Below are 16,402 nucleotides of genomic sequence, written 5' to 3'. Positions count from 1 at the left end.
TCTCTGGTAAGACCCCAACTAGAGTATGGTTCCAGTGTATGGGACCCTCACCAGGATTACCTGATTCAAGAACTGGAAAAAATCCAAAGAAAAGCAGCTCAATTTGTTCTGGGTGATTTCCGACAAAAGAGTAGTGTTACAAAAATGTTGCAATGTTTGGGTTGGGAAGAACTGAGAGAAAGAAGAAAAGCTGCTCGACTAAGTGGTATGCATGTCTCAAGTATTATTACAATATTATAAGTCCACCTGTTCAAGTGGTATGTTCCGAGCTGTCAGCGGAGAGATGGCGTGGAATGACATTAGTAGACGAATAAGTTTGAATGGCGTTTATAAAAGTAGGAAGGATCACAATATGAAGATAAAGTTGGAATTCAAGAGGACAAACTGGGGCAAATATTTATTTATAGGAAGGGGAGTTAGGGATTGGAATAACTTACCAAGGGAGATGTTCAATAAATTTCCAATTTCTTTGAAATCATTTAGGAAAAGGCTAGGAAAGCAACAGATAGGGAATCTGCCACCTGGGAGACTGCCCTAAATGCAGATCAGTATTGACTGATGTTTGATTGATTGATTAACTGATTGATTGATTGATTGATTGATTGATTGATTGATTGATTGATTGATTGATTGATTGATTGATAGACCAGGAGTGCTCGATCCGTTAAGTCAATCCGCTGGAGGGCAGCAGCACTTCATCTGCCAACACCTATAGATGTCTTACTAATTAATGATTTTTAATGCCACATACAATGATTTGTTACTAATAGTAAATGGAATTTACATAAATGTCTTACTAATTAATGATTTGAGTGATAGAATAATTCATTAATTCTCAATTGTCAACTCCAACATGTTTCTTTGCACATTTTGTGTCATAACATCTTTTAAACAGTAATGGTTTCCTTCCAAATTAACCACACTGAATTCATAAGAAAAATATACTTTTGTCTAATTCTCCAGAAAGCACCTGTGTTCCCCAGTAATCTTGCTCTTTTTGATTGTCTCTGAATTCATAAGAAAAACATACTTTTGTCTAATTCTCCAGAAAGCACCTGTGTTCCCCAGTCATCTTGCTCTTTTTGATTGTAAGCATGAATACCAAACAGCCACTTACCCTTGAAAAATGTATTATTTATAGCAGTATGAATACAGACAACAAAATGAATCAAGAGTGTGTACATTCAAGGTAAGGGTAAAAATGCACCTCCTGACAATGAGTAAAATTTCTCAGAGTGCCCTGTTGACTGTCAGCATTGCGCTGGTGGGAAAGAATACAGTGGACTACTTAGATCATAGTAAGTTCATGCATTGTGCACAGCTGCTCTAAACCATAACAGCTTTTTTTTTTTTTGCTTTACATCGCACTGACACAGATAGGTCTTATGGCGACGATGGGATGGGAAAGGCCTAGGAAGTGGAAGGAAGCGGCCGTGGCCTTAATTAAGGTACAGCCCCGGCATTTGCCTGGCGTGAAAATGGGAAACCAAGGAAAACCATCTTCTGGGCTGCCGACAGTGGGGCTCGAACCCACGATCTGGATACTGGCCGCACTTAAGCGACTGCAGCTATCGAGCTCGGTAAACTATAACAGCTGACCATAAACTAAAATGAATAAATAATACTTTAAACCATTCCAGGACAATGAATAAAAACTCTAATCACTGCAGGATGGTGGAAAGTGGGCAAGAAACCCCGACAGGCAAAATTCAGAAACTCCTGTGCAACTCCTTTGTGAATACATATTTCAAGCTTGGGACATTTCGAAGGCTATTGAAGAGAGCTTCAAGTAAATGGGAACCTCGAAAACATTACATGGTAGTAAAGATGACTTCTTATGGAGAGATGCAAGCAGTGACAGCAGCAGCAATTCTTCTTGTAGTGCTGGTAGCGACGTCCAAGATGCCAGCTTATAAAAAACGTAAGACTTTTCTGTGTATAAAATATATGATCTTTTAAATGTAATGGAATATACAAAGTACGTCAGCGATACGATGATGATGATGATGAGACTCCAGTTTGAAAATGGCGTGAAAGATCTATTTCAGTTGTATGCTCCACAAACTGGTTGCATAGATGAACATCTAGAGGACTTCTTAGAGGAAGTGGAGAGACAGATAGAAGATAAGGAAGTACTATTGATGGGAGATCTAAATGCACAAGTTGGAATGGAAAGACAAGGAAAGGAAGATATTGTAGGGCCCTTTGGATATGGAAATGTAAATCCAGAAGGCGAGTTGTTGGTGGATTTTTGCATGAGGAATCAAATGATTGTTGGAAACACCTGGTTTAGGAAGAAGAACAGTCAGAAGATTACAAGGTATGGTGGGGTGACAGACGAACAAAGACCACGATTGATTATATAATCATAGAGAAAGAACACCGGAAGAACCTTGTAGATATAACAGCCATGCCTGAAGAAGCCTTTGGTGGAGATCATAGAGTTGTGATAGAAAAAATGAAAGTTGGAAAGACTGAAGAACCCCAATTAAGAAGAGAGAAAAGAATTAAAGTATGGAAGTTGAAGGAGAAAAGCATACAAAAAGAATTTCAAAGGGAAATAATACCCTTGGTACCCAGGACAGAGGTGGGGAATGTTGAAGAGGAATGGAAAAGATTTAAGGAAGCACTGGTTGGATGTGCAGAAAAGGTGTGTGGTAGAATATCAGGAAATGTGAAAGACAAAGAAACACACTGGTGGAATGACAGGGTAAAGATTAAAATGAAGGAAAAGAAAATGGCATGGAAAGCATGGAAAACATCTAAGACTGAAGAATGTAGAAGAAAATACGTGGAGGCAAAGAATTTGGCCAAGAAAGTAGTGGAGGAAGAAAAGAGGAAAAGTTGGGCCTTATTCACACAGAAATTGAGATGATACGCAGGGCAGCAAGAAATTACTGTATGGTATCTTAAGAAACAAAAAGAGAGATCAAGTAAACACCAGATTTGTGAAGGATGAAGGTGGCATAATTTTAACAAAGCCAGAAGAAATAAGAAATAGATGGAGAGAGTATTTTCAGAAGCTGCTGAACATAAGAACGGATGACAGTCATTCAATGGACAACCAGGAAAGGCAATTAGTTGATGAAGAAATGGATAAAGAAATTACAATGAATGAAATTGAAATGGCAGTAAGAAAGATGAAGAATGGAAAAACTGCTGGAATAGATGAAATTTCAGTGGAGATGATAAAGGCAGCTGGAGCTGTAGGCCTGCAGTGGACATATTGGGTTCTCAGGAATGTCTGGGAGAATAAGGAGGCCCCTGAGGATTGGCAAAAAGGAATAACCATCCCAATTTTCAAGAAAGGTGATAAGAAAGTTTTGAAGAACTACAGGGGAATTACTCTAATATCCCATGTTGCTAAGATAATGGAAAGGATACTGGAAAGTAGAATAAGGTTGAGGGTTGAGAATCAGATAAAGGAAAATTAGTTTGGTTTCAGAAGTGGAAGGTCAACAATAGAGCCCATTTTCATTATGAGACAACTAATGGAAAAGCATTGGGAGTACGGGAATGATATCGTGATGACATTCATTGATATGGAAAAGGCATATGACAGTGTCCCCAGGACGAAAGTTTGAGACAGTCTGGTGCAAAAAGGAATTGGACAGGGATTAATAAAAATGATCATGGCATTGTATAAGGAATGTTGTAGTTGCATGCAAACACAAGTTGGCAAGACAAGTTGGTTCAAAATAACTAGTGGGCTGAGACAGGGAAGTGTTCTATCACCAATCCTGTTTACAAGAGTAATGGATGACATCATGAGAACAGCAAAAGCAACATATGAAGGAAGAGAAATGAACGTGATGTTATTTGCAGATGATATTGTGATTTGGGGAGAAGACGACAGGAAGGTTCAAGAACAGTTTAATGTGGTGAATGGGAAGATCAAAGAATGTGGATTGAAAATAAGTGTAGAAAAGAGTAAAACTCTTGTTATGACTAGAGGGGAGAAAGAAGGGAAAGGTCAGATTAGACTTGCAGACAAGCCCCTGGAAGTATTGGAAATGTTTAAATACCTGGGGAGTGAATTAATGGAGAATGCTCGACTGGATGCTGAGATTAGTAAAAGGATTCAAGCTGGAAGTTGTTTCCATTATAGTGTAAGAAACATGTTATGGGACAAAGATGTGCCAACGGAAGCAAAGGATACTATGTACAAGATGTATTACGTACCCATAACAACTTACGGAGCAGAAACTTGGACAATGACAAAGAAGGATGAGAGTCGAATACAGGCAGCCGAAATGAAGTTCTTGAGGAGTATGATACAGAAGAGTAGAAGAGACAAAATAAGGAATGAGAAAATCCGGGAAGAAATTGGAGTGAAAAAATTGAATGATAGAATAGAGAAGAGCCAACTAAGATGGTTTGGGCACATAAAGCGAATGAGCGACGAAAGAATGCCAAAAAAGGTGATGGAAATGCAAATCCAAGGAAGGAGAGGCCGTGGACGACCACGATTGAGCTGGAAGGATACCATCCAACGCAGCATTATAGAAAGAATCCTGGACTGGGACACAGTGTTGAAGGAGGAGTGGTGGAAAGACCGAAGAAAGTGGAGAGGAACCATATTTGCCCCTACCCAGCTACAGCAGGATAAAGGGAAATGATGATGATGATGATGATGATGATGATGATGATGATGATGATGATGATGATGATGATGGAGTCCCACTCCCAATTGACAGGCGAGGTACTCCTTGGAAACAACTTGGCGAACGAAATGGAATTCGATGGGGAGCTATCAATATTAATGGGGCTTATGGAAGAAAGAAGGTAGAACTGGCTGAGTCAGCAAAGAGGATGCATCTGGAAGTGCTAGGAGTAAGTGATATTCGGGAAAGGGGAGATAATGAGGAAGAGATAGGAGATTATAAAGTGTACTTGACGGGTGTTAGAAAGGGAAGGGCAGAGGCTGGGGTAGGGCTCTTTATCAGGAATACCATTGCACGGAACATGTTTCGGTTAGGCACGTAAATGAGCGAATGATGTGGGTAGATTTGTCAGTTGGAGAAATTAGGACAAGATTTGTGTCCGTGTATTCACAATTAGAATTAGAAAGATGTTTTAGAAGACTTTCGTGTGGAGCGTGGCATTGTATGGAAGTGAAACATGGACGATAACTGGCTCAGAAAGAAAGAGAATAGAAGCTTTTGAAATGTGGTGTTACAGAAGAATGCTGAAGGTGAGATGGATATATCGAATCACGAATGAAGAGATACTGAATCGAATTGGTGAGAGGAGATCGAGTGGCTAAATTTGACGAGAAGAGATAGAATGATAGGACACATCTTAAGACACCCAGGGCTTGTTCAGTTGGTTATTGAAGGAAGTGTAGGTGGTAAGAACGGTAGGGGTAGACCAAGGTATGAATATGACAAGCAGATTACAGCAGATGTAGGATGCAATAGTTACGTAGAAATGAAAAGGTTAGCACAGGATAGGGTGACATGGACAGCTGCATCAAACCAGTCTATGGACTGATGACTCAAACAATATTCACCATGTGAGGGTAAAGATGAGGATGAAATTGACAAGTTTTATGAAGCATTGAGTGACATCATGGTCAGGGTCAACAGCAAGGATAGGTTATTGGTAATGGGCAATTTCAATGCGAGAGTTGGGAATAGAACTGAAGGATACGAAAGGGTGATTGGTAAATGTGAGGAAGATATGGAAGCTAATGGGAATGGGAAGCGTTTGCTGGACTTCTGTGCTAGTATGGGTTTAGCTGTTACGAATACATTCTTCGAGCATAAGGCTATTCACCGCTACACATGGGAGGCTAGGGGTACCAGATCCATAATAGACTATATCTTAACAGACTTCGAATTCAGGAAATCTGTTAGAAATGTACGAGTTTTTTGCGAATTTTTCGATGATACAGACCACTATCTGATCTGTAGTGAACTAAGTATCTCTAGGCCTAGGGTAGAGAAAGTGAAATCTGTCTGCAAACGAATAAGGGTAGAAAATCTCCAGGACGAGGAAATTAGACAGAAGTACATGGATATGATTAGCGAGACGTTTCGAACAGTAGATAGTAAGCACGATCAGGATATAAAAAGTGAATGGGTGGCATACAGGGATGCTGTAGTAGAAACAGCAAGGGAATGCCTAGGAACAACTGTGTGTAAAGATGGGAAAAGGCGAACATCTTGGTGGAATGATGAAGTGAGAGCAGCCTGTAAACGTAAAAAGAAGGCTTATCAGAAATGGCTCCAAACAAGGGCCGAGGCAGACAGGGATTTGTACGTAAATGAAAGAAACACAGCGAAACAAATAGTTGTTGAATCCAAAAAGAAGTCATGGAAAGATTTTGGTAATAACCTGGAAAGGCTAGGTCAAGCAGCAGGGAAATCTTTCTGGACAGTAATAAAGAATCTTAGGAAGGGAGGGAAAAAGGAAATGAACAGTGTTTTGAGTAATTCAGGTGAACTCATAATACATCCCACGGAATCACTGGAGTGGTGGAGGGAATATTTTGAACATCTTCTCAATGTAAAAGGAAATCATCCTGGTGGTGTTGCAAACAGCCAAGCTCATGGGGAGGAGGAAAATGATGGTGGTGAAATTATGCTTGAGGAAGTGGAAAGGATGGTAAATAAACTCCATTGTCATAAGGCAGCAGGAATAGATGGAATTAGACCTGAAATGGTGAAGTATAGTGGGAAGGCAGGGATGAAATGGCTTCATAGAGTAGTAAAATTAGCGTGGAGTGTTGGTAAGGTACCTTCAGATTGGACAAAAGCAGTAATTGCACCTATCCATAAGCAAGGGAACAGGAAGGATTGCAACAACTATCGAGGTATCTCATTGATTAGTATACCAGGCGAAGTATTCACTGGCATCTTGGAAGGGAGGGTGTGATCAGTCGTTGAGAGGAAGTTGGATGAAAACCAATGTGGTTTCAGACCACAGAGAGGCTGTCAGGATCAGATTTTCAGTATGCACCAGGTAATTGAAAAATGCTATGAGAGGAATAGGCAGTTGTGTTTATGTTTCGTAGATCTAGAGAAAGCATATGACAGGGTACCGAGGGAAAGGATGTTCACCATACTGGGGGACTGTGGAATTAAAGGTAGATTATTAAAATCAATCATAGGCATTTATGTTGACAATTGGGCTTCAGTGAGGATGGATGGTAGAATGAGTTCTTGGTTCATGGTACTTACAAGGGTTAGACAAGGCTGTAATCTTTCACCTTTGCTGTTCGTAGTTTACACGGATCATCTGCTGAAGGGTATAAAATGGCAGGAGGGATTCAGTTAGGTGGAAATGTAGTAAGCAGTTTGGCCTATGCTGACGATTTGGTCTTAATGGCAGACTGTGCCGAGAGCCTACAGTCTAATGTCTTGGAACTTGAAAATAGGTGCAATGAGTATGGTATGAAAATTAGCCTCTTGAAGACTATACTGATGTCAGCATGTAAGAAATTCAACAGAATTGAATGTCGGATTGGTGATACAAAGCTAGAACATGTCAATAATTTCAAGTATTTAGGTTGTGTGTTCTCCCAGGATGGTAATATAGTAAGTGAGATTGAATCAAGGTGTAGTAAAGCTAATGCAGTGAGGTCGCAGTTGCGATCAGCAGTGTTCTGTAAGAAGGAAGTCAGCTCCCAGACGAAACTATCTTTACATCGGTCTGTTTGCAGACCAACTTTCCTTTAAGGGAGCGAAAGCTGGGTGGACTCAGGATATCTTATTCATAAGTTAGAAGTAACAGACATGAAAGTAGCAAGAATGATTGCTGGTACAAACAGGTGGGAACAATGGCAGGAGGGTACTCGGAATGAGGAGATAAAGGCTAATTTAGGAATGAACTCGATGGATGAAGCTGTACGCATAAACCAGCTTCGGTGGTGGGGTCATGTGAGGCGAATGGAGGAGGATAGGTTACCTAGGAGAATAATGGACTCTGCTATGGAGGGTAAGAGAAGTAGACGGAGACCAAGACGACGATGGTTAGACTCAGTTTCTAACGATTTAAAGATAAGAGGTATAGAACTAAATGAGGCCACAACACTAGTTGCAAATCGAGGATTGTGGCGACGTTTAGTAAATTCTCAGAGGCTTGCAGACTGAACGCTGAAAGGCATAACAGTCTATAATGATAATGTATGTATGTATGTATGTATGTATGTATGTATGTATGTATGTATGTATGTATGTATGTATGTATGTATGTATGTTTAAACGTAAATGCACTAAATAAAATATATGCATATCTGAATTTCTTGAATAATTTATGCATCAGAATTTTTGCCTGTATTTCTGATCAAAAAAAAAAAATGCATTAGTTATGTGAGAAGATATGATAATAGGCCTCTAAAGAATGCTATAATTCTTGACTCAACCCTTTGGTTTGAAAAGAACATTCAGAAGGCTACAGAAGTCAATGGCAAGAAGCAGGCCAGTATTTATTTATTACTTTATTTTTTTTTTGCTAGTTGCTTAATGTTGCATTAACACACTGGATGTTTTCAGCAACACAAGGATGGGAAAAGGCTAGGATTGGGAAGGCAGTGGTCAAGGACTTAATTAAGGTACAGCCCCAACATTTGCCCGCTGTGAGAATGGGAAACCATGGAAAAACCATCTTCAGGGCTGCCGATGGTGGGTTTCGAACGCACTACCTCCCAAATGCAAGCTCACAGCTATGCGACCCTGAAAGCATGGCCAACTCACTCAAAGCAGGCCAGTAATTTCCTCTGTATTCCTCATTTATGCATGAGATATAATGCAATTAATTGATTAAACATGGGAGGTAAGCGGTTTCCTCTTCAGTGCTCTTGCGGCACCCTTTCTGTGGACTACGGAGCATCTTGTTGAATGGCTTTATTTCATCAGCAATATAAGGACATTCTAAGAGGAATCTTGAAGGATACTCTTCATATTTAGAACAATCATTTGTACTGTCACAATGAAGACCAACTGAGGAGCTTTCCTGCAAATACCACTTAAGTAATTTTTTTACACATTTTTGTTTTTGTGTTAAAAATTCTTGTTAGAATGACGATGTCATGCTCCAGCATAAAACAGAGTGAAAAAACATATAATTCAAGACCAATAATTTACATTTGAAAACATGCGAGCACATCATTCTAACAAGAGTGTTTTAACACAAAAAGGAAAGTGTTAAAAATGACTTAAGTGGTGTTTTCAAGAAACCTCCTCAATTCAGGTCAGTCGACAAGAATAATAGCAAGAATAATTATTGCAGTGCAACAGTGACTGATGTTGATTGGGTCAGCAGCAAGCAAAACAATATCACCAGCAAACTGTTGAGGCTCACAATAAGAAAGCTCCTAGGAAAAATTGGAAGCTGATTAACAACGGACAAAGTGCCCGGAATGATTTGGAGGTAGAAGCTTCTAGATTCTCCCGCTTGCCTATATAGGACAATACAGTGGGAGAGTGGAGTCAGTCTCAAGTAAGTCAGTCTTGAGTGTGTTAATTGTGAGCTGAAGTAAGTAGTATGAAACGGGCACAAGTCTACAGGTTCAATGCAGTGGTGTTTATGTGTGTTATGACTGTGAGTAAAAACTGTGTCAAGCGGAAAGCTCAAATTCAAGTGAACTTGTGATTAACTGTAAATAGTAAATCACTATTTTAGTGGATAGTAAAACACGCATCCTCTCGGTGTAGTAATTTCAGTTTTAAGGACCCCGACAACCCGTCACAATATAACAACATAAGCTTTTCTATGTGTCATATTTAGTGAAAAATTGTCTCAAAAATGATGCTTGATATTTTATTTTGTCATCCTGGATCTCCAGGGTCATCTTATAAGTAAGGAACGCACCGTTCTTTTTCAGACAAATAAAAATTCTCACTGCAAGAATAAAATTATTCATAGCTTAACTTGCAGTGTCTGCTCTGTTGACTTTAAATCCCAATTTTCATTAAATTCTATCCGCTGTATTCTGGAGATGTACATGCATTCATGATAAATACATACATTACATACAGAGAAATGTAAAATTTGCATTTCCTTCTTAATCTGGACATGACCAGAATACCAATTTTTAAATATTCTTGTCTAACTACAGATAAAACTCTAATTTTTAATACAGATACAGTGGAACCTTGATTCTCCATTTTTGGAGGGACCATGAAAATAAAACGTACAACACGGGAAAATGGAATATCTGGGAATGAATAAAAACCATCAAAATTTCGGCTAAACATCACAAAAATGAAATATGTATAATTATAATCTTACAAACACTCCTAAACCAAACTACAGCCCCAATGGGCCTTTGCCTGCCAAGCGTCCGCTGCTCAGCCCGAAGGCCTTCAGATTACGATGTGACGCATGGTCAGTGTGACGAATCCTTCCTGGCTCTCTAGACCAGGTTCGCCATCTCACCATTAGATAGTTCCTCAATTAAAGGTAATCACGTAGGCTGAGTGGACCTGGAACCAGCCCTTATGCCCAGGTAAATATGCCTGAATTGGCCGGGAATCGAACATGGGCCCTTCAGATGACAGGCAGGCAAGTTAGACCATGCAACTGGCATCAAACATTAATTACCGGTACGCAGGTTCAAAATCTCGATACTTAATATTCAATTTTACAAGGAAACTTCATCAGTTTCCCATGAAAACTTCTTTCAGTTCAGCAACTCTGATTAGCCAAACCATGGCCACAAATCTAATAACGCCAAGCCTAACGACAATCGACCACAATAAAAAGATGTACAATATTATAGGGAAGGATCCACCTTTCAATACTCCGTAGTAAGTTGAACTAAAAAGTAGTTACAACCTGTTTATTGGGACCGGTTTTAACACATTTCAAGTGTCATCATCAGCCAATTAGCGAAGATCTTAAAACAACTAATATATCGAACACAGGCAAAAAATTAACATTGTATCATATCGTAGCAATTCAGTTAATGTTCAAAACACAATAATCACAGTCAAGAGAGTAAACAGAACATCACTATCTTGCACCGAAAACAAATATAGTTGAAGTTCATAATCAGGTCAAGTATGCACTTATGTAAAGTCGTTGCTAGGCAGGTCTTGTAGGCATTTGTTTCTCCGGCCGAAGAGTAAAAGGTGACGTGAATGAAGTCTTAGGAAAACAGTGTAGGATTTAATTTCGTCAAATTCAAAGTGGATATATAGGTTTTAAAATAAGTTAAAACGTTAAAAAATGAATAAAGCCAAATAAAAATATATTAAAAAATAGGAAGAAATAATGAAAGAAATACGAGGTTCAACTTGAAACAACTTGCCGTAGTAATTGATAAAGAAATGATAAATAGAGAAAGGGGGTGGGGAACGTTTATTAGAGGGTGGTGGTGGTGGTGGTGGTGGTGGTGGTGGTGGTGGTGGTGGTGATTGTTATTAGAGGAAATACAATTGGGCAACAATCCTTTATATAACACTAATTCGAGGAAAAAAGAGGAAGAGAACCGACACTTCGAAAAATGAAGATATCGGTTAAAGGAAGACAAGGGCCACGAAGGGCGTGAAAATGAAAGACTCCCTAGCCCTCGCAAACCTAATAGCATCGGGGTCGGAAAAGAACAAGAGTTGACCAAGGGAGGTTGGACAGGATAGATGAAAGTGAGGAGCCTGGCACAAGTAAGTGGAAGCAATGCCGACCTCCCTTGGTCAACTCTTGTTTCTTTCTGACCCCGACGCTATTAGGTTTCTGAGGGCTAGGGAGTCTTTCATTTTCACGCCCTTCGTGGCCCTTGTCTTCCTTTGGCTGATATCTTCATTTTTCGAAGTATCGGATCCCTTCCATTTTTTCTTTCCTTCCCACCCTCCATCCCCCAGGGGCTCTGAACTTCGGAGCGTGGGTTGGCGACCATGGGGCCCTTAGCTGAGTCCTGGCATTGCTTCCACTTACTTGTGCCAGGCTCCTCACTTTCATCTATCCTGTCCGACCTCCCTTGGTCAACTCTTGTTCTTTTCCGACCCCGATGCTATTAGGTTTGCGAGGGCTAGGGAGTCTTTCATTTTCACGCCCTTCGTGGCCCTTGTCTTCCTTTAACCGATATCTTCATTTTTCTAAGTGTCGGTTCTCTTCCTCTTTTTTCCTCAAATTAGTGTTATATAAAGGATTGTTGCCCAATTGTATTTCCTCTAATAACAATAACCACCACCACCACCACCACCACCACCACCACCACCACCACCACCACCACCACCACCACCCTCTAATAAATGTTTCCCACCCCCTTTCTCTATTTATCATTTCTTTATCAATTACTACGGCAAGTTGTTTCGAGTTGAACCTCGTATTTCTTTCATTATTTCTTCCTATTTTTAATATATTTTTATTTGGCTTTATTCATTTTTTAACGTTTTAAATTATTTTAAAACCTATATATCCACTTTGAATTTGACGAAATTAAATCCTACACTGTTTTCCTAAGACTTCATTCACGTCACCTTTTACTCTTCGGCCGGAGAAACAAATGCCTACAAGACCTGCCTAGCAACGACTTTACATAAGTGCATACTTGACCTGATTATGAACTTCAACTATATTTGTTTTCGGTGCAAGATAGTGATGTTCTGTTTACTCTCTTGACTGTGATTATTGTGTTTTGAACATTAACTGAATTGCTACGATATGATACAATGTTAATTTTTTGCCTGTGTTCGATATATTAGTTGTTTTAAGATCTTCGCTAATTGGCTGATGATGACACTTGAAATGTGTTGAAACTGGTCCCAATAAACAGGTTGTAACTACTTTTTAGTTCAACTTACTACGGAGTATTGAAAGGTGGATCCTTCCCTATAATATTGTACATCATCGTATTTCTCTATTCAATACGGAACAATCATGAAGTTTTTAACTTTAAATCGACCACAAGTAGTTTTTAATTATCTCATCTAATAAAATAAAGCACATTAGATACAAAAGCGCCCAACATGATGGCAAAATCCTTTCTTTTCTTAATCTTCCATTGCAATTTGGTCTATGCTATACTGTTCGTAGTCAGTTTCTGGTAATCTTGTACCGCGTAAATTAGGCCTACATCGACTTTTGAATGTAAGTATTGATTCTCAAAAGTTCTCGAATGCATTATTTCAATTCTGCCCATCACTAATCCAATCAAATTGGAAAGAGGGGGGGGGGGGGGGAATCATCAAAACTTCAGGATTTACGGTTATTCATGACCTTGAGCTCAGCTGGAAAGCAAGCTCGCTGCACATGTCAGCACGAGTTGGAAATGATACAAACCATTTAAATGTAACGTGCAAAAATAAAACAACTGCAGATTGTAAAATTCCCAGTCTTATATTAGGACGAAAACAGTAATAGGCAATCCCAAGACCTCCCATGACTTTTTGTATGTAAGGTGCAACATCTGTTCTGGTCTCAATAACTTAACATAATTGTATACTAGATTTGTGTTAAGAAGAAGCAGTTTTGATTCCTGCCTGAAAGCACAGTTACTATACAGTGCCCTGAGGAAAGTGCTGAAAATCTGTTTGGCAATACAATTGAAAAAAGTAAAAATATAACCATCTGACCCTGGACATTATGTGGACATTTTATAAGTGCGAACATTTGATGAAACTCATTCCGTCCTCAAGTAGAGCTGTCGAAATGTGCTGTGTCTCCTTACAATTGTTGTGGCCACTCCCTGCTTTATGATTTGTGAGATTCTCTAAACAATAACGCCTGAATGCAATGCTAAGATGGTCCCTTATGCAAGTTCACCGCCGATCACTTTTTCAGTACAGTACTTGCTCTAATTATTGCAATGACGGGGCGTTAACACCATGGTCCATAGGTATGCCATAGCCATCCCTTCGTGATATACAGTTTATTGAACAACGCTTGATCGAGGATTTATCGTTGATGGGACTGAAATTTTTGGACGGTTGATCCGGGAAATCGCTTCTTCGAGGAATGGATAATGCAGGATTTTTACAACGTGATAATTATGATGCTCGAGGTACCACATAATTTGAACGCAGTACCCGGGAAAACGTAGTTTCCGGGAATGGATAATCGAGGTTCCACTGTAATCCAGAAATTCCTCATTTTAGTCAACAAAGACTACTGTTCAAATCATATAAATAGTCAACAAAGACTACTGTTCAAATCATATAAAATTTAACTATTCAATTCTGCAATAGATTACTGTATTACTCACCATCCTCAAATTGAATATTAAAACAGGTGGGTGCGACTGATTTTTTGGGTCTTTTGGACTTTGTAAGGTGCATGTAATCAAAGGCAGCTGTTTCTCTGCTTCATTATCGTGAACATCAGATGGCGTGTCAGGTCCAGAGAGAACTAATGCTTGGTGAGTGCCAGTCGTGAGTTCTTCTAATACAAATGCTTTGAGAGCCCCAAGAGTTACAGCACTTGCAGTCGTGTCTGGAGTTGATACTTGGTGGAAGTTTAGTTCTTCTATATAGAATTCCAAGAATTCCACACCTACAAAAGAAATGTTAATTTATTGCTACAAGTTATAAAAATGATGACAGGGCAATCTTCTTATAGTATGAAATAGAGTCTAATGGCAGATTTATTACTACCAGGTTCCTGCAGACATTACAGAAGTATGACAATAAACAGAGATTGTTGCTGACAGGGACATAGGTCAGTGAGTTTTCTTCTGGCTTGGCAATATTAGAGCATTTGAGGCCTAGCCTTTCAATCCCCACTTTTATGATTCCCTTTTTCACACACTTTGAGTGAATGTTCCTTCACATTTTCCTTTTCATTTCCCAGTTAGTTCTTTAAAATCATGACTCAACAATATTTTCATGTAAGTGATGCTCACCACTAATGGACTTGGTAATAAAAAACTAAATCTACTGGTATCTCACTATTATAGTTGATACGGTAAGATATCAAAAATTGGAAACTGGATTTCCTTTAATATTTGTTTTTAATGAATAAGAAAAACCACAGCTAATGACAGAGTAGAAATTGCCATATTGGTACATGGAACATTATTACTGCATGTAAAGGATTATGTATACTTAGGATATTTAATCCCCTTCAAAGACAAGCTGAAAAAAAAAAGAGAGATTAAAAGAGGAATATCACTTGCTTGGAAGGCTTTTTGATCTCTTCATTTTACTCTAATAGAAAAAAATTAAACAAAAGATTCAAATTTGACATGATGGAATCCTGTGTTTATCTTACACTATTCAACGGAAGCCAAACATTGTTGCCAACAAGCAGACAAATTATAGCGTTACAAATATGTCAAAAGAATACGGAACCCAAGGTACTAGGAATAACAAGAAGAGACAGAAGTTCACAAATATCAGTAACAAGAGACATCGCAGAAAGAATCATCAAACAAAAATGGAAATAAGGAGAATGCAAGATGATAGATGGACATGCAAAGCTACCATGTTGAACACATATTTTGGTTAACGTCACAGAGGCAGACCAAGACGAAGATATGCACACTTCTACATATCACAAGCAGGTCCACAATGGTCAAGAATAACAAGAAGTACATGGAAAATTACGGAAAGTTGATCTCAGAACGAATTAAAAATTTAAAGACAACACTATGTGATCAAATTAATTCAGAGAGAGAAACCTCGAAGTGTAATAGCATTAACTTGAGACATTATGTTAGTGAATTTAGCAATAAGTGAAAAACAACAACGCATATAGACCAAATTCTGTATTTACAAACACTTAATACAACCTTAATGCGATTCAGCTCATCACATGAGTGAAGAATGAGCTACCTTCTAGTAAGAGGTCTTTGCCCTTCTTGCGACAAGTATGACAAGTATTTACGTATACTTATGAGTAGAGCCCGGATTTCCATGTGCTATCAAATCTCAAAATATGCATGCATTCATGCACGATCACATGGGAAAACATGCACAATAAACTGGAAAATATGCACTATCAAAATTCAGTTCCTTTTGACACATTGTACAACAACTAATTTCTCCAAATTGTCTTGATTTAAGCTCATCCGTTTATATATCAGCATATTCTTAAGCACAGAAAATGACCTTTCTACGTCACAAGAAGTGACAGGTGCATACTTAATTGTGGACTTTTGGGACAAAGTGAGGTCAAATTGTACGTCTTTTGCACTTTCACCACAATACGTCTTTTATAAGCTTGACGAATTCAAAATCAGAACTTGCACAGATCACTTTGTTCAACCTATCTGTACCTGCCGCAGCTACTTGTCCGTGCGATGACTGCAGACACATTTGAATGTCCTCAATAACTGGTAACGATTGTATGCTGCGATACAAAGAGGTGTGGCAATTGAGAGTTCCGGGCAGAAAATTCCAGGATAACAACAGAAGAGGATTCAATGCAAAACCAAGGTTTGTAAGCTAATATCTCAGTAACGCGGCACCACAGAAGAGCGATACAAGTTCTGTTTTGTTCGTCTAACATAGACGAAAAA

The 16,402-nt window shown here is 39.0% G+C and overlaps 1 protein-coding gene across 1 annotated transcript in view; it reads right to left on the bottom strand.

Moving 5' to 3' along the window:
• The window catches only part of Vps13B (vacuolar protein sorting 13B), a 300,908-nt gene that overhangs the window by 99,877 nt on the left and 184,629 nt on the right, over positions 1-16,402 (bottom strand). The window contains exon 17 of the mRNA XM_067152027.2: positions 14,150-14,436. Within this exon, the coding sequence (XP_067008128.2) occupies positions 14,150-14,436 (287 nt within the window). The remainder of the gene's footprint in view (positions 1-14,149; positions 14,437-16,402) is intronic.

This window comes from Anabrus simplex, chromosome 7 (assembly GCF_040414725.1).
Source record: "Anabrus simplex isolate iqAnaSimp1 chromosome 7, ASM4041472v1, whole genome shotgun sequence".
Taxonomy (NCBI): Eukaryota; Metazoa; Arthropoda; class Insecta; order Orthoptera; family Tettigoniidae; genus Anabrus; species Anabrus simplex.
Note: the sequence above shows the minus strand (reverse complement) of the source record. Positions and strands in the feature narration are given on the sequence as shown.